General features: G+C 45.6%; 1 protein-coding gene across 1 annotated transcript; it reads right to left on the reverse strand.

The window, feature by feature from the left end:
* Window positions 1–6320: 6320 nt before the first annotated feature.
* On the reverse strand, window positions 6321–27250 carry LOC131282978 (potassium voltage-gated channel protein Shaw-like). The gene is made up of 11 exons (XM_058312532.1): window positions 27207–27250; window positions 24831–24980; window positions 23893–24025; window positions 22944–23123; window positions 20963–21088; window positions 20618–20713; window positions 16578–16874; window positions 13451–13660; window positions 7362–7530; window positions 6664–6771; window positions 6321–6455 (listed from the first exon to the last, which is right to left on the reverse strand). Exons 1-11 carry the CDS (start codon window positions 27248–27250, stop codon window positions 6343–6345), a joined length of 1626 nt encoding a protein of 541 aa, XP_058168515.1. The 3' UTR covers window positions 6321–6342.
* Between the last annotated feature and the right edge of the window lie 292 nt (window positions 27251–27542).

Here is a 27542-nt window from a genome sequence, read left to right on the forward strand (position 1 = left end):
TTGCTTTCTTTGGCTTTGCCTGCTCCGATAAGAAAGTGGCAGAAGCATGCAAGGACGTTGCCGCTGATACCGGTGAAGTATTTCTCTTTATCGAACTTCTTCCGACGACCGAAAGCGAATGGCGAATGGCGAATGGGATTTCCTTTCTTTTTCCCCCGGGCGTATCCATCCATTCACTGTCGATACCAGGCACCAGTTTCGGTGGCACTCGACTGTCGTTTGTTCGGCACTGCTTTCGGTCACACGCACTGACCCGACGGATGCTTCCTTCCTTGTCGATTAATTTGCCATCAGAACCATAAAAGATTCATTACCACCCCACCGGGCACCGCTACACGAGGACGGGCGCCTTCGCCCCCGGCACAAGAAAGTGCTCCGGCTACCCGGCGAGTTCCGTCGCACTCTCGTACGCCTCACGGCGATGTAACTGTCGCAATGCGCCTTCGTTCCGGAGAGCTTACGGGCGTTCAATAACAAGAAGCCGTACTCGGATCACGCGGGTCGGATTAGAGGACGTCGGTTCGTCCGCGGCAGCACGGGCATGGGCTGCTCTGAATGCCGCGGAATCAAGATCAGATGGCATCAATGGATCGATTGAGCACAGGTGGGCGGTAAACAGTGCGCGCTGTTGCGATAAGATTGAAGGCACATCAAATATTAAAGCGGCCTGGCGGGAAATATGTTTCCTTGCCTTTGTGGATGCTGCAATTATTCTAATGTTTCCCGTGAAAATATCAACCAAACCAAGCATTGACTGGTTTCAAGCCAACAATTGAATGAGAGACGATACATATTTAACTTTAACGCAACTTAGATTTATTATCTATTTTTTTATATATCTTACAGCAGCTCGATAAATTAAAGCTGTTTTGTTTGAAAGCAATTGACAATGTACTCTATAATATTTATTCAATAGATAAATTATTGTTTTCTAATCATGCATAACGTTTCTTTCAAAAGTGAGGTTTTTAATCAAATTACATTTTAATTTTGAACTTTAAACGTCCACAGGCGCGCCTCGAGTCGATCCAGCGAAAGGCTACGCGGCTGGCCTTACGCTCCTGGAGTGTCCCGGTCGACTATAATGGACGATGTGCGTTACTTGGCCTCGACTCGCTCAGACAACGTAACTGGTACCGCGACGAGATTGTTTGTTGCAGGCCTACTTGACCACCATATTGACGCGCCGGAACTTCTCTCGGGGCTCTGTTTATACGTCTCTGCGAGAACACTCCGTGCTAGAACGCTACTTGACGTTGAGGTTCGTCGTACCCGCTTTGGATCCTCAGACCCGTTTCTTGTCATGTGCCGTGAATTTAATGCTGTCTGTGATCGTTTTGAACCTGACATGTCTAGATCCGCGTTTTTGTTTTCTATTCGTGGGGTGCAACCGGTCACCCGTTAGATGTAAATAGTATTAAGCTATGTATTGTACTAACTTAAACGCTTCAAGGGGGCCAAATATGGTCCGTTGAATTTCAATAAAAATTACAAAAATTACAAATTACAAACTGTTTCTACGATAATTTTAGTTTGCGCTTAAGAGGGATGTGTTGAATTCTTTAGAGTGCGAAACAAATTAATTATTTATCTCTTCAATTATAATATTAGCAGTTCAATAAAGTTTCAGTTTACTTCATCTACATTTTGAGGCAATAGAGCTTTCCAAAAACAATGAAATTAATCTTTTGTAAACTGAGCGTAACAAGCAACAGACAATTATCTATGGAGAGGTTTATTTTAAAAAAATCTATCATCCTAAAAAGATTCACTTGACATAAAGTTTCGGAAAAGTAAACAGGGAAGTAATACTTGAAAGTACTTTAAATAAATGTATGTTTTAGTATGAATCCTTAAAAAATCTTATCCAAACCTCTTTTTACCGATTGTTTACGAATAATTTAAATAAACTTCAATGGAACTACAATCAATTTTGATAGGGCTCAAAAGATAACCAAAGAGGAATTTTTCCATCTTTAAAATAATGAACATGGGGCTCGGTTGTTAATTTGGCTTACGACTTCTCTTACATAGACCCTTAGAGTGTTTGGCCGTCTCTTCAATAATATATTTCTGGTAACATTTCGTTCAGTCGTTCTGACAAAAAGGAATATATGGTAAGTTAATAAGAAAAAAACTTTTTCAATATCTTTCTTTGTTGTGTTGGATTGGGAAATAGGTTCCAAGTTTCAAGCAAAGAAAGGACAGTTAACATGTTGTTGCAGCAGATGCAATTTTGACTGAGACTGGAGGACTTCCCGACCATTGTAGTGTCGGACCTTTGAATGTCGCGTTGGCCGATTTTCCGACCTTCAGCTTCGTCTCTCGTTGTCCACCGTATAAAGCACACAACAAAGTAACATAACGGAATGGACCGCCTCACGCTTCTGGCTGCATGGCGCGGACCGGAAGACCGGAACCGGTAGACGACAAAGCACCATTTCGGTGAAGGTTAAGGTTCTCATCAACACGGAAGGCACGTTTTGGATGAGTTTTCCAAATGTCGCGCTACTCGTTTTTCTTCCTACCTTTCTCCACGCTTGATATGTTTTTTTCGCTCAACCAAACTTGCCATGATTGTTTATGATGATCCTTCCCTTCCCCCCGGCCGACCGTGTGTCCCCCGATCGCTTTCCCTTGCACCGAATAAACGTACACATTTTCCCAACCATTTACGCCCGACAAATGACTTTTTCCATCGCTTCGTCTTCGAGTCTCGAAACCACTCTTCCCTTTTGCTCGTATATCCTCTCCGGTCCAGTCGAGGATACGATCGAGTGCAAGTTCATCACGAACTGGAGAGATACAATTTTATTAGGAAAATAATGGTTGCCCCATTACAAGTTGCCGTTCGCTGTGGAAAGTGTTATAATTTTCCACACTTTCAATCTGAACTTTATGCTGTCCGACCCGTGCCGGTGTCTCAGATTTATTCGAACACTATCCTTAGCTCTTCATTGCCGCCCGAGGTCGTACTTCGCCATCTAAAAGTGGGTTGTAAAGTACAGAATAAACATTCACAGCAAACAGTGTAGAGGCATAAGTTGTTCCTTTTCTGGGCATAAAATGAGGATCCTTAAGGTGCGCTGGTGAGGGGGACGTCGAGACGGCTCGAAAGATCCGCCATTTAAAGGGATCTTAAATAGGAAATAAAATGTGAAAACAAACTTACAAAGTAAACAGTGCAAAGACGTGGAAGATTAAAATCGAAAAACCCCGGCACGGGCCTCCATCGCGCACGGAATAGTTACCGGGTTGTGTTGCAAGCCTGGGAAGAAAGAGCATAAATACGCCACGAAATCAACTGCCGGTGGGTGTTTGCTTTTCCCGGGTGCCACTTTTTCGCTCGCGATTTGGTTTGCGGTTTCTTGAAAATTAAAACGACCGGAAACCGGCCCGTCCTGCCGGGACAGGATCGTCGCGCAAAATAAAAACGAGCACGGAATGGAAAACCGGAACAATATTTCAATCCACCCACATTCTTTTAATGTTTGCGCGCGGGTGTTGATTGGCTTGTTCAAAAGCACCTTGGAGGCTTACGGCGAGGAATCATTTAAGTGGATCCTTATTTGATTTCTTTCCCCGTCGGGTGAGACGCCAGGAAAGATGCAAGATTTACAATACGCTCGGTCGCTTTCAGCTGCAAACAATCTCGCTTCCCGATGTCGGCCGCCAACATGAAGATGGCTATAAAGCAACCTTCCATCCGTACCCTCCATTCCCTGACGAGAATCCAAAAATGCCTTTTTATTAGAACCGGAACGCAACACGTCCTGCGTTAATGAAGAACCACACTTTTGACTTACGATCAGCTCAGCCTTCACAGTTTGTGTGCCATTTTCGAGATGAAATTCCTGCGAAGAACCCATTTCGAGAGCAAGATGGCAACAGCTAGAGGAAAACAGAAAATGAAATCGCCACCCCCGGGAGAGGTTCGCCGTAGTTTACCGGATACTTCGGAGGCCATTCCCAAAAGTGGACCAATCGTTTTTTTCCCCATCAACCAAGCCAGCAAGGCAATTTTCCACCCGGCTTCATGCCAGCGATGCAATGTTGGACGCGGAAAATAGAACACGATCCCCTCTCTCCCCTCTCCCTCCCCTGCCCACGTCCCCTTTGTTTTACCACGCTTTCGCACTAAACAGCCGCCATTAATTTCCCTGCAACCGGGCTTCATTCATTCTCATTTCCGAATTTACGAGCGGGCAGTAAAATTGTCTACGCCAGGCTCAAATTGTCATGACAGTCCGCTCGCGGAAGCCTGCCGGTGCTGCTACTTTCGAGCATCATTTCTTTATTTTGTCAACTTCCTGAAGGAACGACTTCCCGAGCTTGGCGGACGGTTGTACCTTGCTTCCCGAGTCCCCGGGTTTATGGCTCCCGCAGGTCCTTTTAATTTTATTTTCCCGAAAACACTCATGTCTAATTAACGCGTCTCCTAAGAGATTCAGCATCCAGGTACCGCAAATGGCACGCAACGCAATCGGGGAGACGGAATGATTTCGGCAAATGAGGAAGAAAACAAAATGTATGACGAATGTCAGTTCGTTTAAAAATGCTATAGTATATTTCTGTTTTCGTTTTCGCCACAGGTAACAATTTTAGTGTATTTGACATTCATATTTTGTCAGAGTTTCACTCATTACTGTTGTTTTATGTTTAAACTAAACGACACTTGTTTTTTTTTCTTTCAATAACACTTCAAAAAAGTGTTCAACCAAAAGTTAGAACCTGTTTATCGTCACGAATAAGTTCAAAGCATCAACCGTCTCAACAAACGATTAAATCATTCTGAGTAACCTTTTCTGCTTTCAACATTATTCTTCATACCCAAACTAAAAACCCCTTACGGACAACCAACAAAGGGTTACCGGTACTCCGCGCGTAATGTTTCATTCAATCCTCAATGTGAAACCGATCCTAAATTGATCCTGAAGATATCCTGCTTAGCTACATTGACGTATGGTTGGATATTTAATTGTAACATATTTTTTTCTAATCATTTTTCTTTCCGTAACGATTTATCCCCTTCCTAAACCGAATCGGTCGTGTATTGGTTACACCTTACAATTACCTCTACAGCTTGTGATCGCACCCCGCACGCCTTCCCCTTTCGCGTCACACCATTCCTTAAAGCTTGGTTTATTTATTTCCTGTGTGAACTCGGTGTTTCCAATCGGTTGCCATAGCTGACGCGCTGCTGTCACTTTGCGTTTTGAATTTCTGCTTTCATTTTATTTATTTGGTAAATATCTACTCATTTGGCCTCACTACAACATGTTGCTTGGCTACGGTACTGATGGTGGACATTGGACATAGACGGCGTACAGTGTATTTCTTCGTTTACTGGGTTACTTTATTTTGCTCATCGTCGGGTGACAATGCATACATAGAAACGTTTGGCAAACATTCAACACATACTCACACACAAACACACTTAATGATCGCTAGATCACTCTGGTTCCTGTTCCAGTGCATGATTTTTCCCCGGCCTCTATCTAACCCTCGAAAGACAAGCATCGCTACAAGTTGGTCTCTATCAACTTCGTTGAAATCTATCTCGTTTTGATTTAATTTTATTTTATTTCCCCCGCGTCCTTCTTTCCCTTTCTATTCGCATGCTTCTGCATACACCGTCCGTCGGTGACGTATAAAAGTTGAGCACAACAATTTCCTTCCAATTAAACAACTATTTATACTAGCTAAGCCCTTTTGTGTCGTTTTACCGAGCATTCCATCCATTCTGTCGTATTTAGCACTTTCAAACGCTCGCAAACAAACACACATCTCACAACTCACACACCCTATGGGATCGTTTTTCCTTACGAAGCATAAGTTGCTCCAACTTTCCATTTCACAACACTTCGACCACGAGCCGTTGGCATCCGAGTAATATTTTTGGCTAATGTCTCGCACGCCCCTAGCACGTCCTCTTGACCCTTTTCTTTTGGCAAACCGATTTTGAGACAATTCCCGCGTGTATGCAAAACTTTTGCACACCATCTGCTGCTGCTTTTCCCAATTTCTCAAGTCGCCCCAATTGGCGCCTTTCGTATTATCCACTTTGGAGTTTCTTTTTAATTACATTTCCTTTCCTATCGGGAGTTCCCTTTCCTTCGTGTTTTTACTGGTTTCTTTTGAGTTTCTAAATCGTCTTTAAATTCCATTTTATTTCCCTACGAAACTGTAACACGTACTTCACGAGAGAAAGAGAGAGAGTACTTTGGCGTTTTCTTCTATTTTCTTCCACTCGATGTTGCTTTATCATCGGTCAACATTAAACATATTCTGCGTCAACATCACCATCGGCGCGAGAAGCACCATCCACGGTAGAAAAAAGGCTCACGATTCGTCCCCGGGTGTGTTGTTACCGGATGCGCCATTCGGATCACTCTGGAGGGTAACCTTCGGTTCCATCGGGATCATCTCCTCCGGTTTGGACTCTCTCCGCTCCACTGTTTCACGAATGCCGTTCCCCAGCAGCAAATGACACATTCAAATTCGCCATTCGGGAATCGACATAGAATCGAAAAAGAAAAATACCACAAAAGAAAATAAAACAAACATTCGATCAATGGTCAGGACAACGAGTCGCTGTGTGCGGAAGACAAAGCTCTACACCACCGCGGGGTACGCAAGCGTGAAAGTGAAAGCTTCCCTTACCCAGTGGAACGAGCAATTTCGGCTGTAATGGGAGCAATAAATCTACATTCCCGGTCGTCGGCTGGCGCGGCTGCAGGGAGCTCAGCTGAGGAACGTTGATGAAATCACCTAGCGGAAGTGCGGGGAAAACGGAAGCAAAGAGAGAAAGTTACAAAAAAAAGTAAAATAAACCATTAAACGGTGTAACCGATAAACGGAAAACCTGTCCGGGAATCGGGTGAATTTGTCGTCGACATCGTGATGGATGAATTATTATGGGAGTTATTAGCGCAAGGGAGTTGACAATCGATGTGGTAAACCGGTCGTTTAAATGTGTAATGTTAAGTGTTTAAAATGAAAACCGGTTTAAAGTTTTACCTGGCTGCATCACGGAAGGAGGCTTTAGTACGGCCAGACCTGGAACGGACGGTCCTTGCAGTGTGAGTCCTATCACATTCACTCCATTAACATGTCCTGCGGAAAAAGTGGTTTTGAAAATATTAATAAATTTGAACATGCTATAATTTTTTTTTTAAATACACTACAAATTCTATCCATTTTACTAAATTACTTCAAAAGCTCTCAACGAAAGCTATCATTCTGCGATGAGATAAAGCTAAAGCTTTTCACCATGAAAGCTTTTCCCTTGCGAATTTGGATGATGTCCCGGGAAAACCCGCTCGCACCCAAAGCTCGCCCGAGGAAAAACGAAAGCTTACCTATTTTCGCCCCACCGAAAGCGTCCTTAAAGATGGCGGGATGGGTCGGTTGCGTGTGTTGGTGTTTGAGTGCGTTCACCCGCCGGTTGGCCGCACCCATGTCCCGCTTCCGGCGCGGCTGCTCCACCGGCAGCACTCGGCGTCGTTTTTTCGGCAGTTTCGAGCGAGCCTACGGAGGACGAAACGAAGAAAACAAAAATGGGAAAGACATGAGCAAACAAGAAACGCACAGCGGTAACGATTGCAACGGGGAAAACAAGCGGTAAACACTCCCGGCCCAGAAGTGTCTCCAAGTGGGGTAGCATTGCCGTGGGTATGGGAAAATTCCCCCGGAACGTGGTAGTGGTGGTGGTGGTTTGAAACAAAAGGGAAAAAAAAATCAACGTACAACAATGTCTTTGTTTACATTGCATTTTTTTCCTCCACCGAGCGGGGCGGGCCAAACCCCGAACCGGTAGGCTTTTGTGTTGTTTGTGCCATTCTACGGGAATTTATTTATGACAAAAGCGGCTGCATATTGTGGGTGTAGGTATTATTCTTTCCATTTGGTCGGTACGTCTTGAAAGGTGAAGGACACGCGAGAGAGAGAGACGGTGAGTATGGGTAGCGCGACGATGATAAGCAACAGCCTACGATGTGTAAATTTGCTCGCGTTGCCGTTGGGACGGTGAATTATCCGATCTTGGAAAACACCTTTTGTCTTGATGAAGGGCGCGAAGGCTGTCTCAAGCTGGAATGTAGGTGGATACGGTGGTACACAAATTGTTTCATTCTTTTAGTAAACGCTCACGCCCTACCATTTTCTATGATTAATTCTGTCACATTTGGTAAGAAAGTGGAAGGTGATGAACATAGAGGAGACTGAGGAAGGACCATTCATCTAATTTATTATATTTTAAGCCACAAATAAGGGGGTTTTCCCACGAAATAAAACAAATTTCAAGTAATACCAAATATTTTTCAATTTAATAAAACATATTTCCTTTTTCTTAACATGTTGAAATATCACAGAGGCTTAGATCATGCGATTGGTTTGTTTGTCAACAAGACACGGTGCAATGTTTTGCATTTAAACGATTCGTTTTTCCCCGACACTCGGTTACGTATCCAGCGGTCCGAGACACATAACAGCACAGAAAGATTATCAGTAAAAAAGCTATCAACAACACATTATGCTAAATTAATGATGAAAATCGACAATAAAAAACTGTCAACCATAACTCTTCCCCGGAGTGGCAAGAGGGGTGTGTGTGCATGTGTGTATGGAAACGCTTTATCATCTAATACACACTTAATAAAATACTTCGGAGGCATGAGTGCAAGTGGGAAAACCATCGGGGGTGCGAAGAAAAAAGCGGGAAACAGTACAAATCGTGGAAAAACCCCAATAAAACTCCATCCAAAACCCCGGCGTACCGACGTTGTGCAATGTTTATCTAAGAAGCATCCGGCGGGCACATTTACGGAGCGAATCCTTTTTTTCCCGTGCCACAACCTGCAAAACTCCCCCTTACTCTGTCATCCTCTCCACCAAAGCTCCATCGCATATTTTACCGCGCGGCAATGCTTGGCGGAAATGGGGCCAATTTGAGAAACTGCCAGAGTCGATAAAAATTTAAATGAGAAAATTATGTAAATCGAACAACACACAGTACCGCATCCGCGACCTGAACCATCCACCAACCGGACCGGAGTCCGGGTCCGGGGATGCTCTTTCGTGGCGAAATGTAGGTGTTGAAAATGGGTGGACGAGGGGGAGAATATTTGCTGCAGTTTAGTAATCTTTTTTTTCGCAAACAAACAGAAAAGAAACACATAACGAAAAACAACACATACAGGATCGTTTATCCTTTCGAACGTGCCAGTATCGGGTCGGTCGCGAACGGAACCAACGAGCGTTACATCATGTTTGAGTTGATGGGGCAAAGGGGTATGTTCCGGCGAGGGGTACAGCATTTTCTTTTTTGCAGGTGAAAACCCTAAAATAGAACCATAGAAATTCTTCAGACGAGAAGACGCGCCTCCATTACAGCGTGCATCCTTTGTGCCTTTTTTTCTGATCCCGAGAAGAGAGTCTCGTTCGTTGACGCACGTTTTCCTCCTTTTTCCATCTCAAATATGGCGACAGTGGGGGAAAAGAGAATGGCGGGGGACGTCAAGGATGTTCTACGACCGAAAGGGGACACTGTTGACTCGAGCTTAAGCGAGCCGATCCGTTCCAACAGGTAAATGAGCGTGCATTAGGCTTGAGGGCAGCCTGATGAGAGTCGAACGAAACGAATGAAGCGAAAGGATGCCCGAGGTCGCCTCTCCAGGGCATTAGCAGTCAATAGTCAACAGTTTGCTGGGTGGAGTGGGCTGAACGCTGAAAGGACACCCGGGACCCGGGTCATTTCATCAAAGGATTTCCGCTCGACGATGGCGAAGGCGAAGGCGAACGGGCGCCTGATGCGCTCCGTCCGATGGTCGGACCCGTCGTTTGGTGATGATTTTATGCTAATGACCTTGGAGCGCTGCCCATGGGTCGGGAACTATCCAGTACCGCTCACACTTGAACTGCCAGCCAACCCTCGCCCCGCCTTTTCGGACCTCTCTCATTATCACACCGTCGACCTGCAGCTATCCTGAACGACGGTCGACCCCTGTCCGACCAAGGTTTTCCCGCATTAAAGTGGTTCTCGTGACAAAAAAGGGACAGATAAGATTTTACCGCTATCTATCTGGAAGCATGTACCGCCTTTTTCCCCCTGTCATCCGCTGAACCCTTTTTATATCGAAAATGGAAATCGGACCCGGAAATTGGAGCGGTCGAACGACCTGTCAAATGCAGTTAATTAGCTGGAAGAGTTTGTTCGAATAATTTGCAAACCAAATTTGTGGAACAGCAAACGATTGGTTCCTTCCTTCTCAAACATGTAAACAAATGTTCTTACAGAGTAGAGGTACTTGAAACCACTTGATTTTAGTTACCTAAAAATAACATCTTTGTGTCCTCGGAAGCTCGTTAATCACTCCGGGACGCGGACGTTAATGTGTTCAACTGGAGAAAACATCCAACAGCTTCAAACTCGATGTGCATGCAAAGCTCCTTCCGCCGCCAGCCGAAAACTTTTCCGGCAGATTGTTTTGCGATCAAAGTCTTAACTTCCCGCCCAAGTGAGTGCCCTTATAATAACAGCACACGCCGCAGTAAAGATAACATAAGGCCAGTGCGATCATTAATCAAAATCCCGTAGGATTCGCCGGCGCGCGTAGCTCAACCAGACGATGGGAACCTCCGAGTTCGAGCACCGATCCACAGATGATGGGATAAAATTTGGAACCACACAGACTTCCCCCTCCCTCTTCGTTTTGCCGCCTCGGGCGCTCCGGTACATAAATCATAGTACCTCCAGATGGCAAGAAGTGGGCAAACATAAATCTACAAATTAGGGTCAAGATTTAGACCAAACCAATCCTCCTCCTCCGGCAAAAAAAGGTGGGAAGGTAGAGGACAGTCGATTTATGGCAGGGTTGATCAACGGGCGGATAAATTAGTCCAAATGAAATGGGAACGCTGACTCCGCTCGGGAGGTGCTCGAACTTTTCGACCTACCTTTTTGTTGGAGACGGAAATGAAAAAAAAGGAGCAAGGTTTTTCAAGTCGTTTCTGCTCCTTCAGGATCGCTTTTAATTGGGAAGAGGAGTAAAAACAACATTCCTCCTGATTGCAAGGCAGCAAGGAAGGAAAAACTTCCCCCGAAGCAATATTGACGCACGCTGAATAGATACCAAGGGTTGCGCTCATAAATTCCAGTGTTGATGCTCACCGATCGGCACCGGCTCCAATAATTCAACGCCGTGGTCCGCTTCCGGTACGGCACGTTCAATCTATCAGCAATTTCCCAACAGCGGAGCATCTGGTTCTCATTGGAAAAACCGGAATGGGGAAGGAAGGCGGTCTAGGTCTAAGGACTAAGTTTGTTGCAAAGAGATTTCTGTTTGCCCTCAGGACTCCCAGCCGGTATCTCCCAACCCGGCGAAGGGAGTGATCCTCTCGAACCCACAAAAGGGCGATATTTCCGGTTGAATGAAAGTTCACTTCGAGTACTTTTCCACCCTTGGTTCGGCGCACAACGCGATCGATAGGATGGTAGAAAAGAGAGAGACAGAGGGGCCATCATGAAGTGCTTCAAACTAGCAAAGACCGGAATTCGAACAATCTCTTCTTTGCCGGGTGTTCCCTGACACCTCCCCACCTTGTGGCTGGAACGAAACTTATCACTATGCAGAATTCTTTGCACTACTTGTAAAACTTTCACCCCCCGGGAAGTTGTGATCTCCTACTAAAACAGAACTCTCAGGGAAAAACATTCTGGGGGAACGATTCGAACGGAACATGAATAGTTTGACAAATTTGCTTGCTTCGGTACGACCTGGGAGGCGCCTGGAAGGAGATTAAAGTCGTTAATCATTGCATCGGTGGTCATCGGCGAGTCAGCAGGAAACGGTGTGTCAACTTTTTCCGAACATCGACACCAAGCTGAGGGGTCGCAAAAAAAACACAACCTGTACATTCCCAATGAGAAAGGACCATCTTTATCGAACATCCATCGGGATCGGACCGTTCGAGGAGCTTTTTGTGTGTGTGTGTTTGCTGTGCTTCTGTCTTTGCCGGCAAAGTGCGCAACAGGAGGGACACTCTCTTCGGATAACTTTCGGGTGCGTTGCTCATAATCCGGGCGAATGTTAAAGACACCGGAAAAAAGTATTGAAGTCGCTTAAGCGAGGGGAGAGCCGGAAACGGGCGGGAAGATGGGAGCGATCTGGAAAGCATGCTTGTGGTCGGAGAACGATTTCGTCGATAGAAAGTTCAGCCAGAGCTGTATGCACGAGGTCATAAATTGTGGCTAACAAGCATGCTTCGTGTCGTCCTGCCGGGTCCCGAAGCAGCGGAGGAGCGACTTTCCGTTTATTTGATGAGTTTTAGGGGGGTCCTGCACGGTTTGGGGAAACCCCGTATGGTAAGTGCGGTTCATGAAAGTGAAGCGAGAGGACAGGGACCATAACGAAATAGCACCTTCCCTCGCTCGAGGGAAAGTTGCTTAACCCGAGACGAAGTCAAAAGTTGTTCGTTATGGGTGATTGATGGGCGAACATGTTTAGATTTCCCCGTGCCGATAAAGGCGGCACGCGAGTTAAGGAGGAGGGGAGGGGGAGACAAGGAAATGGAGAGGAAATCATCTCTGATGGCTTCATTCTAGGGGGGAGGGGGGATGTTTTTGTCTTGTTTTTGGGTGGGAGAAAATGACATGCAACGGTGCGTACCAAGAACATCCCAAAGCCGGATGGTGGAGTGGATCGGACGAACGTGTCCGCACGCGTGTTTAGTGTATTCGTTATTCGATCGCGCGGGTAACGCGCCGAATGATTGAGCCATCGAGAACGTTTGCTCGGAAAATGGACGTTTTGGGTGGCTCGTAAATCTGAAGCGCGCAAAACGTGTGAAGGAGTCAATCAATCGTGCACTTTCGTTGGGGATCCACTTCACTCCGTAAGAGGATGACGCTAGAGAGTGTCGGTCATAAACACGTCCGAAATGTGACACCGAAATGCGACACTGGCACACCGTCCGAGATGAGGTTCGGATCATTTAATAGAGTAGGATAAAATTTTAATTTTAACAAAGGTTACATTCATTTACAAAGTCAGGTTACATTCCACAAAAATAATTTGTTGCAAAAACTAGCACAATAACAAAATAAGATAACCAACCAGTTAATTTGGAAGCACTAAGGGGGGAACCTAGTTAGATAATGAATGCAAATTGTGTGTAAAAGTGATTTGCTGTCGAATTAAGATAATACTAAAAAATTGCTCTTTACTCTTAATTAAAAAAATAGTAAAATTCAAGAGTGTAAAACGCAAGATACTAAAAGACAACATTCTTCGTCTGAAATGTTGCTTCTACCCGGATGAAATCGGGTAAATCAGCTAGTGTTCAATAAACTTGATGTAAAACAGCGTAAACCTGCCGGGCATAAACCTTCGGTTAAAAGTCATGGGAAAAATAAGGAATATTGCGTAGAAATCTGAGAAATCATATTCACCTGCGTGTGCGAGTAGAACATGGAGAAGTTGCTGACAATGACCGGCACCGGCAGAGCGATCGTTAGCACGCCCGCCAACGCACAGAGCGCCCCGACGAACATGCCGACGTACGTTTTCGGCGCCATATCACCGTATCCGACCGTGGTCATCGTAACGATCGCCCACCACAGCCCCAACGGTATGCTTTTGAACTGGTTGTCTGGGTTGTCCTGCAATAAAGTGGAAGCGAAAGGATGCAATTATGATGCGGATGGTGGAAAATGATTTTAAATAAAAGTTGTAGTTTACGAAGGCTTCCAGTGGAATGATAAAGCTTGTTTTAATGATTGAAATAACAATAATTTAGACTTGGATTGGGACGTGCTGTAAATCATGTACGAAACCGGTGCAAGCATGAATGAGATAACACCTGGTGTTAAAAAAGAAACTTTTCCCTATCACATTCGAGAAAAGGGAAACTCATTTTCACACATGAGCGACGCTAAATGGATTAACACACTCAAACAAACAGACGAAAAAAAACACACACACACACAGTCACAGAAGCGCTCGGGAACTCTGCTCCCCAAGCTTTACACAACGGATTACACCTTGTTAACGGGCCATTAAAATACTCCCTCAAATCCCTTTTTTCGATGCGAACCGACTTGGCGTGAAAAAAGTTTACTGATAAAACAACAAATCACTCAAACGGTCGGGGGTTGGAAGGTGTTTTTTTTTCATCCAGCACCCGGAAAAACCTTTGCCGTCCGTAATGGACGTGAAATGATTTTTATCCAACCGTACCGTTTGCCGGACCTTGGGATTTTAGCTTTAATTATGCGTCCCACGGCCAGCTGATGCCGACTATTTTATGCCGTATCATGTGCCGCCGTTTCCTTTTCTGGGGATATTTTGGACTTCAGACATTTTTCGTCATGGCCCCCAAAAATGGCCCATCGTTTGGTGGGTTGTAAAAGGGAAATATTAATGTTGCAAATGGATGTGAAGGTTGGTTGGGACCCGCGGTCGGGCACGCATCCCACGTTTGGTAATCGTAGAAATGGAACAAAATTGTGTAGTGAAAAATCCCAACCGACCAAGGTGAGTCAGCGATACTTTTGCGCAAAACGAGGGGTGGTCGACTGACACAGAATTCAAATTAATTTACTATAATCAACGTAATCTCAATCGTGACATTATGCGGAGGCAGTCGACCGAGAGGTTAGCGTTAAGGCTCGTTCCCTTTTAGGTGAGCCATTGTTTTAATATGCCGGAACCATCGTAAACATCGGTGAATTGTTCTGAGTGAACACATTCTCAACTATGATACCTAGCGCCATGACAACGTGACGTGATTGACGCGCGGATCATGGAATAGTTTTTCGTCCACCCTCCATCGGCATACGATTCCGTTTCCAACGCTACACGGACGTGGACATGGACGTTCGCATGAAGCGGGCGGGAACCAAAATTTATGTCACATCGCAACCATTTTCCAACTGTCGGCGAAGCGCTTAAGCAGAACAATCCTTAACATCGTTAGGATATTTTATCTGTTCTTTGGATCCAATTCCGGTTAAAGAACATTCATATGCCGCTAAAGCGTATGCAGTAGGACTCAGTACGAAACAACCTAGAAAGGATTAGTATAAGCATGGTTACAGCATCAGAAAATAATGGGAATGGATAAATGAATTCTACGTTTTTTTCTTGTTTCTTTGTACCATATGACAAACTACTGCATTATGTCATATTCAGGTGGAGAAAGGAATTACAACACAGAACATGCGACGTTCTCCATATCAAATAAAACCGGGTATTCTCTTTCCTCTAGCTCGAGAATTCTTTCCAAAAAATATAATAATATTTTGACTGAAGAGAATAAATTATAAATTGAATATAAAAGAAATAACCGAGAACAAGCATACTGTTCGAAAGCATATTTAAGAACCTTTATACCATCACTGCTTGTATGTTGATAGAGTTAACTAGTTAAGAAGTTCGTTCACCAAAAAGCAGTTGAAAAAGATGGAAGTGCAACTAATATTCGTTACGGACAAAAACCGTTAACATAACGAGATACATAAACACTTAATCTGTAATGACATCGCCTTCCGGTGATTTCTTTATTAAAGCATTGAGAACGACAACTGCATCGAAAACAATGTACGAAAATATCGTAGGCAATTTTCTTACAACGGGTTTAACGACTTTCCTCATCGCGTTTCCCTAATTAGCTGACAGTTTGCCTAGCGACCAAATTGAAATACCTTTCCATTAAAACAATGGCGGGTGACAATAGGTCTTCCGGGCGTTCTTATCTTAAGGCTTGAACGACCCATCGCATTTTCTCAAACGCGATAACACGAAGCACTTCATCGCTGTTTATCGCACATTCACCTTTCAGCATTTACATCGCTTTCGGTGAACGAGTTTACTTAATAAAACTGTCAAACCCTGGGTCGTTGAACTTATCGTGAAGAACTAAACCATTGCTACTAATTACTTCGTTTATTATTTTTTTCTCTACGCGTGTTGCTGGTTCACCGATAAACTGTCAAGGATTTTCCAATCCTAGTAATATGGTTGTCGATTGCTTGGAGCTTATTTTCAAAAATGGTCTGCCAAAAATAAACGAGTTCGTTCCGATGAAGTAGGAAGGGCGAAACGATGTGCTTTCGCAGCAAAGGATAAAGTTCCCGCATTGCGATAAACGATTTTTTTTTTCGTTTCCTTTTGGTCGTGTTACGTTTCACTCAATGTTTTCCGCCATATCCAGTTCCCGGATAGCGGATTGACGGTCGCACAAGTTGGTGGTACATGAACTAATACTCGTACAGCTCCATCTGGTTAACCATAACAACAGGTCATAATCGCAAACAAAACACCACGCTGGAGGCGTATAATGGCGACGAGTATCTGCTCGAGTGCCATCGAAGCTCGCCGGCATTCTTCCACCGAAGTCGTGATGCCGTTCAACCGCACGGCTCATGGGAACCGCCACGTCTAACATCCTGCGACATGACGCAGAACATGGGACTTCATTTCAGTCGCGCTGCGTCACGTGGCGTAACGAGGGGCGGGTTTATTGGTGAAATTCGAACCATCGAACGCCCAACCACTCCCTCCCCCGCGTGAACTCACCTGAAGCTTTTCCGCGTAGTACACGAGGCTGGCGAAGACGACGATTCCGAGCACGAGGAAGAACACGAGCAGCGTCAGCTCGCGGGCGGACGCCTTGAAGGTGTGGATCAGGATGCGCAGGCCGGGCGAGTGGCGCGTCAACTTGAACAGCCGCAGGATACGCACGATCGAGAACGCCTCCAGCAGGCCCGTCTGCTCGCCCATCCGCTGGCAGACGTCGGTGTAGAAGCTGAGCGTGGCCGCCAGGTCGATGATGTTGACGGGCGATTTGATGAACTCGACAATATTTGGGCTAACCTGTTCGTTGGGTTTTCGGAAGGAAGACGCCGGAAGGGAAAGGAGAACGTAAGCAGTTGTGGTTTTATTTTGAGGTACATTTTGAGGATGTGGCTCGGGTGTCTTGGATGTCACACACATTTATTGACGCCTTATTGAGTTGAGGTATACATTAATAGTAGGCGTTGGAAATAATACCGTAATTGAGGGTTTAAAGTGAATGCTTCCATTGCTTTCAACCAAATGTTTACATCTGGTCATTCAAATAAATGGAAGTAATTTAAAATTTATCATAATAAATCATCGTTTACGCAAACGTTCGTTGTTTCGATTACGAAGAAACGGAAAACCCCTATTGCCACAAAACACATTCAATTTTCGATATTAATGTCCATCAATTTTGCATCCGTTCCTCTTGCTAGCGCCCAACGTACGAACATTAAATTAATTTTGCATTAGTCGCACCACACCAAACCACCAGCAGTTGGAACGGTTCCTAGCCTTCGATCACTAAATATTTAAATGGCCCATAATCGGTCACCCGAAAGCCACGGGACGTTTAAATTAATACGAATTTAATTGCCATCATTTTGGTTTCAATTTGGAACCCCCTCCTACGAATCCACCCAGTCTGCAGGTGGCTTTAAACCAGGCGTGTTGGTTTTTCGCCTCGTGAATGTTTGATCTATTTTATGGCTCTAAAAACTGGGGCCATGGGGCCATAAATCCACTCGACCATCCTTCGCACGGTCCAGTCCGTTTTTGGGGGTGTTGATTGATTTAAGACCGTAATACAATCACGGCACAATAGAGGGCTTTCTCAAAAATTTATAAAGCAGACTTTATTCCGTATCAACCATGTTAACCAAGCAAAAGCCCATGGAAGCCACAGAAAAGAGTCAAAAGGCCCATATGATGAATTTTGTAACACGTCCCACTTATTAATCCCTCGGTTGAATTCAGCCATTTGTTTTTTTTTCACTAAGTCACATCGGAAGATCGATGACAGGAAGAAGCCAAACAACTTACGGGAACGGAAACCAGAAATGTCCAAATTCAAACCAAATAAACACATGACAAACGTCCAGCATACGTTACACGCTCCGGGCTCGCTGGGGTTTTTGGTACATCGGCAATATGTGTACCCGCCGCCTTGTGCTTTTCGATGGCGCGGGACGGTCAATATTTCATATGCTGACATAAACACCATCACGTCTGTCCTCCGTTCCCCGTGCCACTACTCGCGCGTGGCCCGCTACATTCCAGCATGCCCGGGAGCGTTTGCGGAAAACATTCGTTGACTCCGGAGGTCGGAGCGGCAAAACCTTTACGGCGGCTTTAAGCTGGAGGCGAAAGCGTAAATGATATTTATTTAAATTTATTACATTTTCGTTCACCGTTCCGGGCGGTGGTTCCATGGCTGGATGGCTTTTCGCCATGGATGCATGCCTGCCCGCCCTCCGGGAAGCTTTATTTTATTCCGCTCCAGCTACGACCACCCCACCGGGGGGTGATATGGGGAAATTAATGTTCACTAAGAGACTTGGCTGGTGCTTTCCCCCCGCCCGTTGGTTGGAGGTTGTTTTTCCACAATAAAAAGAAATATTAGCCATTCCTAGGAACGGACCGATGCAAATTGAATGAACTTTCCCTTATGAAGCTGGACGACTTCCAAGGTACTTACAGTTAACGTTTTTAAAGGCAAAAAAAGGACTAAGGTCGTCCACTCCTAATGCTCTCCGGATGTTCGGAGGAAGTGTTCCACACGCCGACTCTCATCGCACACCGTACAGTGATCCCATATCCGCTAGCAGATGTTAATGTCTGTCCGATCCACGGTCACGATTACGAGGGTTACGGCGATTACGTGTATTTAATTTGCTCCTTCCCCGTACCCTGCCCTTTCGAAGGCCATAGGCGAGGATTATTAAACCTTCCGACACGGACGACACCGCCCGAGCCCAGCTGGTCTCCCGCTAGGATTAGCTGGGAAAGCCACCCCGTGCTCGAGCACAAGAGAGATGACCCAGTTGGATCCTATTGCCCATTTCCATCCTACCTTGTAGTGGTGGCGGTGTCATTTGGAGTCATTTTCCTGCCTCTCAAGCACACAGACACACACCGACATAATGGCGACAAATGGTGCTGAGTGAACGCTTCTTTGCCGGCGTTAATGGTGGCAGAGGGTAATGTGTTACTATCGGAAGGATTAGCTGCACGCTAACGTGAGCTCAAATAACACGAGATGGTGTTTGCCGCAAAGAGGGATGAAATAGTTTCATCTTGCACGCTTCATCCTCCGTTTCAGGAAAAAGGGAACAACAAAATCATTTCAAAAGCCACGTTGGTGGACGCCGAACATCGAATCTCAGCTCATCACGCCCCGCTTTGTACGGTGCTTTAAAATCATGTATCTCATTAATCACTCCCGAGCCTCAAAAGGGAGCTTCCGCTGACTCAGCCAAACTCTCATTTGCGGCCGGGAAGGTTAACAATCGCTCCGGACCTCAATTTATTGGTTTCCATCGTGCTCGGAGGGAAGAGTTTTGGCGTTCAAAATTAAGAGGAAAACCAAAATTCACATCCTTCCAAGCATTTGATGGATGATTATAGCCACAAATAATGGAGGTCTTATCGAAACCGTTTGTACAGCTTGCACTCGACGGGAGTGCTTCGTCAAGTTTGCCGCTTTATTAGTGCGCAGTTCAATGATCGTTCGCTGAAAACGGGTTCTTTCATTGACCCTTTATTGTGTGGTACAATCGGAAGGATTCATTTTGCATCCTGCGAACAAACGATAAACAAACAGGGATTGGGTTTCGAGCGAAAATGATAGCACAAATAAAACGTAAACTATTTCCTAACGAACAACAAAACGATGTTCGAAAACAGCATCGCTTTCAACACCAATAGCTTTGGTTAAACATTTTCAATCCAGCCTAAGGACTTCAGCTGAACAATCGACAGATGAGAGTGAATCTAAGTCTGAGGCCCTGTGGTTTCTAGTTTTCCCCCTTCACTTACGCCACGAGTAGTGTAATAAGTGTAGTAATGAAAGCAAAACATGGTTTCAGAGTTTCCATTTTGAGAGGTTTGGCTCTACGAAACCTCATCTCGGTCGACGAGTGGTGATGGTAGCTGAAGCTGAAGCCGGAAACTGACACGGGAAACCGGGTCAAGCCGGTGGAGGTCTTCATGACGAATGTCAATGTTTATCTTATCACAAAACGAGAAGCCTTACATCAGCAAAGACGAAACACGTCACGTTGGCAGTTGTACTGTCAACTATCTGGAGGTGACGGTGAAGGAGCATATCATTAATCTTACCATCCCTCCCCGATGGAACGGGGCCTTTCGGAACAAAGGCTCCCAGACACCCGATATGGATTCGAATCATTTGTGCAGCTTCCCGTTGTCGGCCAGTTTTTCCCTCGGAAAGATGAAGGACATTTCTTTGAAGTGAGTCGAGGAAAGTTGGCATGAGCCAACGTTCGATTCGGAAACGTCACCGGGGCAAATGGATGGCGTACGATGGCAGTTAACGATGAGGAAAATTGGATTGTTTCATGGCAAATGTTTCCGAAGAGTCTTTTTTATCACTAAACGTTTCCTGCGTTGGAGAGGTAATTGGATCGATTTTTGGATCCCACAATTCTTAACCAGTGGACTCGAACGGACTTCCTGGAGCAGGTGCTATATCCTGCGATTGATCACACCGTTGCGTGAGAGAAGCTGCTCCCATTCTCGGTGCCTGGAGTACTCACCACAAGCCGGACGGTCAGTTCGATGATGAACCACACGTTGCAGACGAGCTCGACGTAGAAGAAAGCTTCGTGCGGTTGGCCGTACGTTTCCTGCCAGTTCTCGACGATGCTTGCCCCCTTGCCCGAGTTCATCCGGTAGGCGCTCGACACGATGCGCCCGGTTCGCTGGGTGGTCGTCTCGGGTGTGGCCGGAGGGGAAGGCGCAAGGCTCGGGCTGGTGGCACTCGGGGTGGTGATGGTCGGATGCAGCGGCGGTGTGGGTGGAGGGGCCGGTGTCGGTGGCATGGACGCGCCCAGGAACCGGTTCGGCCCAGCGTCGAGCAGATCATCCATCGAGGGTGAGATACCGGCGGTGCCGTTGGTGGTGATGTTGAGGATGGCCGGAATCTCCACCCGCAGGCCCGGGTGTGTCTTTAGGCAGAAGGATATCACAGAAATGCAGATGAAGAACACCGATATGCCGGCCACAATCTGGGATGGGTGTGGACGGAGAAAAATGGCAACACATTAGTCCTGTGGTTCGGTGAGTGTCCTGTTCAGTCCAATTACGTTGGGAAAGAGTGGAAGAGGTAGCAATTATTTCAGAGTCAAATAACATGTTATGAAAATAAATCCTAAAGTCCTTGGTCAGCTCCGATGTCGGACCGTTTCTTATTCTTTTTACCTTCCCTGTGGCTAAAGTAGTGAAAACTCAAATTTAGACTGCTACTTCCACTACATTATCACAGTACATTAAAAAACTAGACCAATACTGACCCGTTGGTACTGAAACTTTCTGATCATTAACCTGTTTTTAAATAAAATAATCCAAATTTCTCATTTGAAACTCAGTTTTACAAACACAAACAAAATAAGCATGCACGCTTTTTTTTTTTACAAAAAACAACACATTATAATAATGTACAAAGTCTTTATTTGTGCTGTACAAACCAAAGATGCAAACAATATTCATTAACATTTATTCAAACTCAAACTCATACTTGGTTCTAAACAAACAGAGTTGAATTGAACTGAAATGATATTTAACCATTTTAATATGCCGTTGTTGTTGTAAAACATAACTTTCAAGTTAAGATTAAAAACCATAACTCTTTACGCAATTCCTTCTTCACCGAGCATCGCTTTGTCGTCAAGCAAATATTAACAATATTGCAATAAATGTGTGTTGAGTCGAATTTGAAATATTAAGAATTCTGTATAATTACGCAAAAGCATAAAGAACCTCTGTAACCTAAATACATACACGTTCCCATGTTTGTGACGTGCATATTTGATCAATAAAACTTATTGTTTTGATGTCCTCATGATCTTAAATACTCCAATATTCCATGAGTTACCATGTACTACATCTTTATCATGGTTTGATGGAATATTTTCTCTTGCAATCAATTCGTCATATTAATGTATATTCCTCTTATCTTTTTCTCCTTCACTGTCCATCTTTTCTCCCTTCACCTCTTTAATGAATTTGCCCGATCGAGCTGTACTCATTTCAATTTCCGCCTTTGATCTTTACCTCTATTATGACAAATCTTCCCCAGCTGCAAATGTTCATTTAATGTGCCATCATCACTCTTGTTCGCGTAGATTGAATATTTTCCCACCGGACAGACAGCAGTGGGAAGTCGGAAGACTTTGTACGGTTCCGTCTGGGCGTTCGAGATCCCGCACGATGAAGGCATGAATTAGTCAGGGCAATCAATTATGTAGCTGCCACCGCTATTCCGACTGATTCTAGATCGACATCTCACTCCGTTTCTCTCTCTTCCTCTATCCTGTCTCCCTTCCTCCACCTTATGGCGAGCGCAGTCGTCTTATGAATTCATCATTTCTTAGACCGTTATAGCAAACCCCGTCTCGGCTGGTGTTGGCATACTTAGGGTTGCCCGAAACGACGACGGAAACTTCTCGTTGAACTAATTTCCACCACCGAGGGGCAGACATTAGGTGGGGAGAAATCTAAACTGATAGAGTTCGAAACGGCTGTAGCTTCGCTTTGCAATGGCGTCGTTTTTCCAACCTATTTACCACCGATCGACGGCGCGAACGTGTCAGAAAGCGCTCCGACAGCTCCAAAGCGTTCCTCAATTATTTCATGCATAAATTAAGGACCCTTCGGCGAACGGCGGTCTCCGTTGGTTGACCCCAGCGGGGAAAATCCCGACGATAAGGATGATGATATTCCCTGCCCGCGCGTGATATTAAATGCATACACCAACGAAGGGGGGCGAGAATCCACAACGCTTTTCCTCCCTCTTTGGTGATTATTTTCTTTGGTTTTTGGGTAAAATTTATAAAAATTCATTTTTCCCTTCCCTCCACCTACCTTCGCTCCGGTCGAGCTCGACGGTTCGTCGAAGAGGGCCCAGATTTTCGGCTTCGTCCGCTGCCAGCAGGTAAGCTCGCCGTTCAGCAGGGCCTCCTCGAAGCCGAACAGGCGCGCTATCGCCTCCTCCGAGGGCTGCTCGTCGTCCAGCTCCAGCTTGTCCAGTATCGCGAGCGTGCTCTATCGTGAGTTTTTGGCCGGACCGGAATCAAAGAGGAAAAAGCAGCAGAAGGAAAAAGCACGTCAACCCGCATCGAGCCGTTTCACAATCTTACCACCGAGCATGAATTCGAATGAGCTGCTCGTCGTAGAAATATGCAAATTTATCCTCTGCTCCATCTTCTTCATCAACATCGGTTTGGCTAGTCCAATGTGTAGTTAAATTGACTATTGATTGGCAAAGATAATCGTAAGATAACGAAAACACAATCTCCGCGTGGCAAGCCTCTAGGATGGCTTGTCAGGAAGCCGTTTTGGATGTGGTTTCCTCTTTTAATCCAATTTGCTTTAGAAAATCACCAAACGAAAATTTAACGAATAGAAGAGCTTGTATAAACTAACCCCGATCAATTTAATTTTGTACCACAACGAACCTCATCTGCATGGCGAAGAGAGACAAAACTATCTCCAACGTGGTTCCAAATTAAAGCTGTCCACTTTGCGTATCCTGTTTTGTGTAGGAAAGTGCCAGAACTGCACTCAACTCAATGAGAACATATGCTTTCCGTTGACATGAAAGCCCGTCAGCAAAAGGCCCTCTTACATCTCACATTACATGGCACATTTCCTGTTTATCCATCAAAACACAATCACCATAAGCGAACTCTCAGTTCAGGCAGGCTCAATTTCGTTAAGCACTCGCCGTTATGGCGATGCGGATCTGGTCAACGATCCATGAGAAGATGAAAGCAGCTGCGAGCCTCTGCATTCCCGGACCGACGAGCCTTACCTGCGTGTCCCGGTGCACGCTGTACGTTGACCAGCAGCACGGTTCGACCTGGTTCGAGTCGAGGCCCCAAAATTCCAGCTCCTCCTCGAACAGTGGGCCGCAAACATCGGTCGGATAGTGCAGTTTGCCGGTTCTGGAAAGAAAAGGGAACAAAACAGTGAAATCATCCCCCAAAAAATATGGCGAAAACTTAAAGCGGGTCCATGAAGTCGTGAAACGAAGATGTCGAAGATAAGGATGTGTGGTGTTCCACAAAGTACAAAGAAATACCGCATAACAACACTTACTATTATTTTACAAATCCCTTAGATAAAAGGCAAACTTTACCTCGTAATGGAGTAACATTTCCCTGGTTCGCGCGAAAGGATCTGGCATCTATGCAAACAAAGGCACTAAGTGCGTCGCTTACGATCAAACTAGTTTTCGCTAATGGTAGGAAATTTTCCCTTCGAGGAAAACCAGACCCCTCCGCATGGGGTCGTTTACCTATCGATGGCTATAGGCCGAAGAATCTGCAAAAGAGTGGGTTTTCATCGCGATGCGATGCGAATTGCGGGCGTCTTAGTCTTCGCTACGGCTTATGTTTTTATTGCTCAAGGGTGCTTTATCTCGCCACCCTCCGCTGGATTGGCGTGGCTGCCTGGTTGCCATTTATTGGCCGTGCTATTGGAGGGCGGAAAAGTTGGGCCGCACACTTTGAACGTAGTAATAAAAACTGCGCTCGACAAACTTTGCCTATTATGGAAGGTTTCAGCAGTTCGGGTGTGGGTTGTTTTGGTGCCTCGAGCGCCATTTTTAACATGCCCCAGCCACAACGGTTTAGGGCGGATGTTTTCTTCTCCCCGAAATGGAAAGGATTGTACATGGATGTGGAACGGAAAATGCTTCGGGTGCGTTCAGATGCGTTTTTCGACGAATTGCGCCAATCATAACCTTACCTGTAGTAGTTGAGCACTTGCGCAAACACCCCCGGGTGGCGATCGAAGAAGTACTCGTTCAGCACGGGATCGTAGTTCGCTAGCGCCTCCGTCAGCCGGGACAGTCTCGTGGCCGGGATCTTCTTCAGCGTCGCCTTGTACGTCTCATACCTGTGAGCGGCGGACAAACGGAGTCGGTTTAGGCGAAATGTCTACTATTTCATGCAGTCGATATATGACGGGAGAGATGGGAACGAGTGCTAGACAAATGTTGTATTAGCTTATGGACCGTAAAATGTAGCTTTTCTTTTATCTCATTTTAGCTCGAGGAGAGGGAGGTGCCTGAAATATCATACCTACTGTCGGGCACGTCTGTAATCGGGCGCAGTGTAAACATCATTACATATTCATAGTTCAAATTACTCGCCCCCATTCCCTCCCATTTCCCCTGCTCTCATGCATGCATGCTAAATATTCTTGGAACTTGCTTCACGTGTGTACGAGGAACACCCTTTTGGAACTAGGACGTTCTACCATGAGCGTGAAGTAAAAGTTTTCACCTCTCGCTCCGCTCAACTAGTTTCCTCCCCGCTCGTTAGAAGGCACATTTCGGGCTGTTAAATAAACACATTCTCGTCGCAAGTGTTGACTTCTCCCGTCGTACCATTGCTGCCTCAACGCACGGCACGATGGCTTCTGCCGCTACCGAGAGCACGCTCCCGTGTTGGCTCGGGTTTTGCTAATGGCGGCGGATGGGTATGTCAACCAGCTGGGACGGAAAATGATTCGTTCGCTACTCAAATAGTCAACAATGAGCGACGAACTTCGTGTCGTCACGACGCAGCAAAGTTGGCGACAAAGAAAGCTGTCTGGGACACTCTCGCTCGAGCTCGAGTCAGTTGCAGAACATCGTCGGTGCACTTAATGAAGAGCTTGGTGGGAAAACTTGGCTACCAAGCAGTTTAGAAGCACTGAAGCGTAGGAAACTTCGAAACTTTATTAAGAAATGTTATAAAACAACAATTAATTGCAAAAAGTCAGTAAACACAATTGATCAAATAAGTACAAAAGCAGATAATGCGTAAAATGTACCAATAAAAGTAGTTCATTATGAAACAACAACATCACTTAGTTGTTGACTGGCTCAACCCAACGGAGTGATTTAAGGAAATCTATTGCTAATAGCAAACAAACCAACTCCTGACTACTATCTACTCCAGCATTGCCAACAATCCTTGTACTTTATCATTATTGTTTGCTATTAATCTCACTTTCTTTGCCTCTTTGTCGTTGATGTTCCTCCTAACGACCTAGCCATCTGAAAGTTTTTTTGCTCACCATCGTAAACCCATTATCGTCATCGCTGTCTGACATTTGCCCCAATCTTCCACCTAACGTCAACAGTGACTTTCCTTTTTTTCCCTGCCCTTTTGTTTTTCGCTCAAGCAACAACAAGCTTCCAGCAAAGACAACAGGACGTCGTCTTTCGTGAATCTGCTGCCTGTCGTCGATGGCACTTTATTCGGGAAAAGCACACACACGCACAGACACAACTGCACAAATCGCTAGGTGCAAGCGGAAAGTTTTCCCGCGGGACAACAACCCGGCCTGGCACCTTTGCGCTCTTTCCGGGGCCGAAAACGGAAAAGGAAAACCTGGCACCACCGGTGAGGCTCTGCGAGGCCAATTAAAATAGTTCGTTCTGCGTAAACTTGCCAAGTTTATTGGTTTAAATTATCCACCCCCTTCGGGCGGAAGACCACCGGCCGAGGTGGGAAAGAAAATTAGTTCATTGAAACACCCTTCCATTACCTGCATCGTACAAAACACGAAACATTGCGTGGCAGAAAATGGGGCGCTCGGGTTTGGCTGGGAAAACGGTCACCGATGGACGAGTGCGGGCAAGAGTTGGATGCGGTACGCAGACCTGTTAATGTAGTTAGTCATTACTGCCATTAGTCACGGAGTGGAGACTCCCGGGACGAAAATGTCACATCATGCCGACCAGATGATACCCATTTTCTTCCATCTTCTGTAACCTGCCTACCTCGAGCCCTCGAGTTGAACGAACTGCTCTCTTCTTCACAGACAAATTGTCACATTGCCAGAAGAAGTTGTTGAACTTCGCCACCATAGTCACTATTATACCTGTCCGAAGGTTAAATTTGTCTTGTAAATTATGTGCGGCCATCGCGGTGAGGAAGTTGTCGGAGGGAAACTTTCAACAAAGAGTGAAGCAAAGGACCCAACGCCCATTGTGCCATTGCGGTGCAGAAGATCACTTCCCGTGAAGCTGGCAGAAATAGTTGATTCACTTAGGCGAAACTCCGGTGAAAGTATGTCCGCAATAAATCTTCCCCTTACGGTTCGGAGCGATCGGACAAAGCGGGTATCTACCTTATGCCTCCGACGTTGAGTATGATTCGGTTTTCTCCGTCCATGTTGTCGGTGTAGTTGTTATTGTTGTTGTTGTTGTTCTTGCTGTTGTTGTTGCTTGTCCAGTGATTGCGACTTCGGGCGGTACGACTAAATCACTTTCATCACTCATGACAGTCTGTTCGTTTGTGGTACGGCGAGGTAAAGGATATCAACTTCCCTAATCACTCCGGCGAAGCAACAATTCATTCGCGGCGACGAAACGCTCGTTAGCAGTTTTTCGTGTTGTTTGATTTTGTGGTTTTCCCTCGTTTTCGTTCCTTTGTCAGCTCACCTTCAAACCAACGTTTGGTGACT

This window comes from Anopheles ziemanni, chromosome 2 (genome assembly GCF_943734765.1).
Source record: "Anopheles ziemanni chromosome 2, idAnoZiCoDA_A2_x.2, whole genome shotgun sequence".
NCBI lineage: Eukaryota > Metazoa > Arthropoda > Insecta > Diptera > Culicidae > Anopheles > Anopheles ziemanni.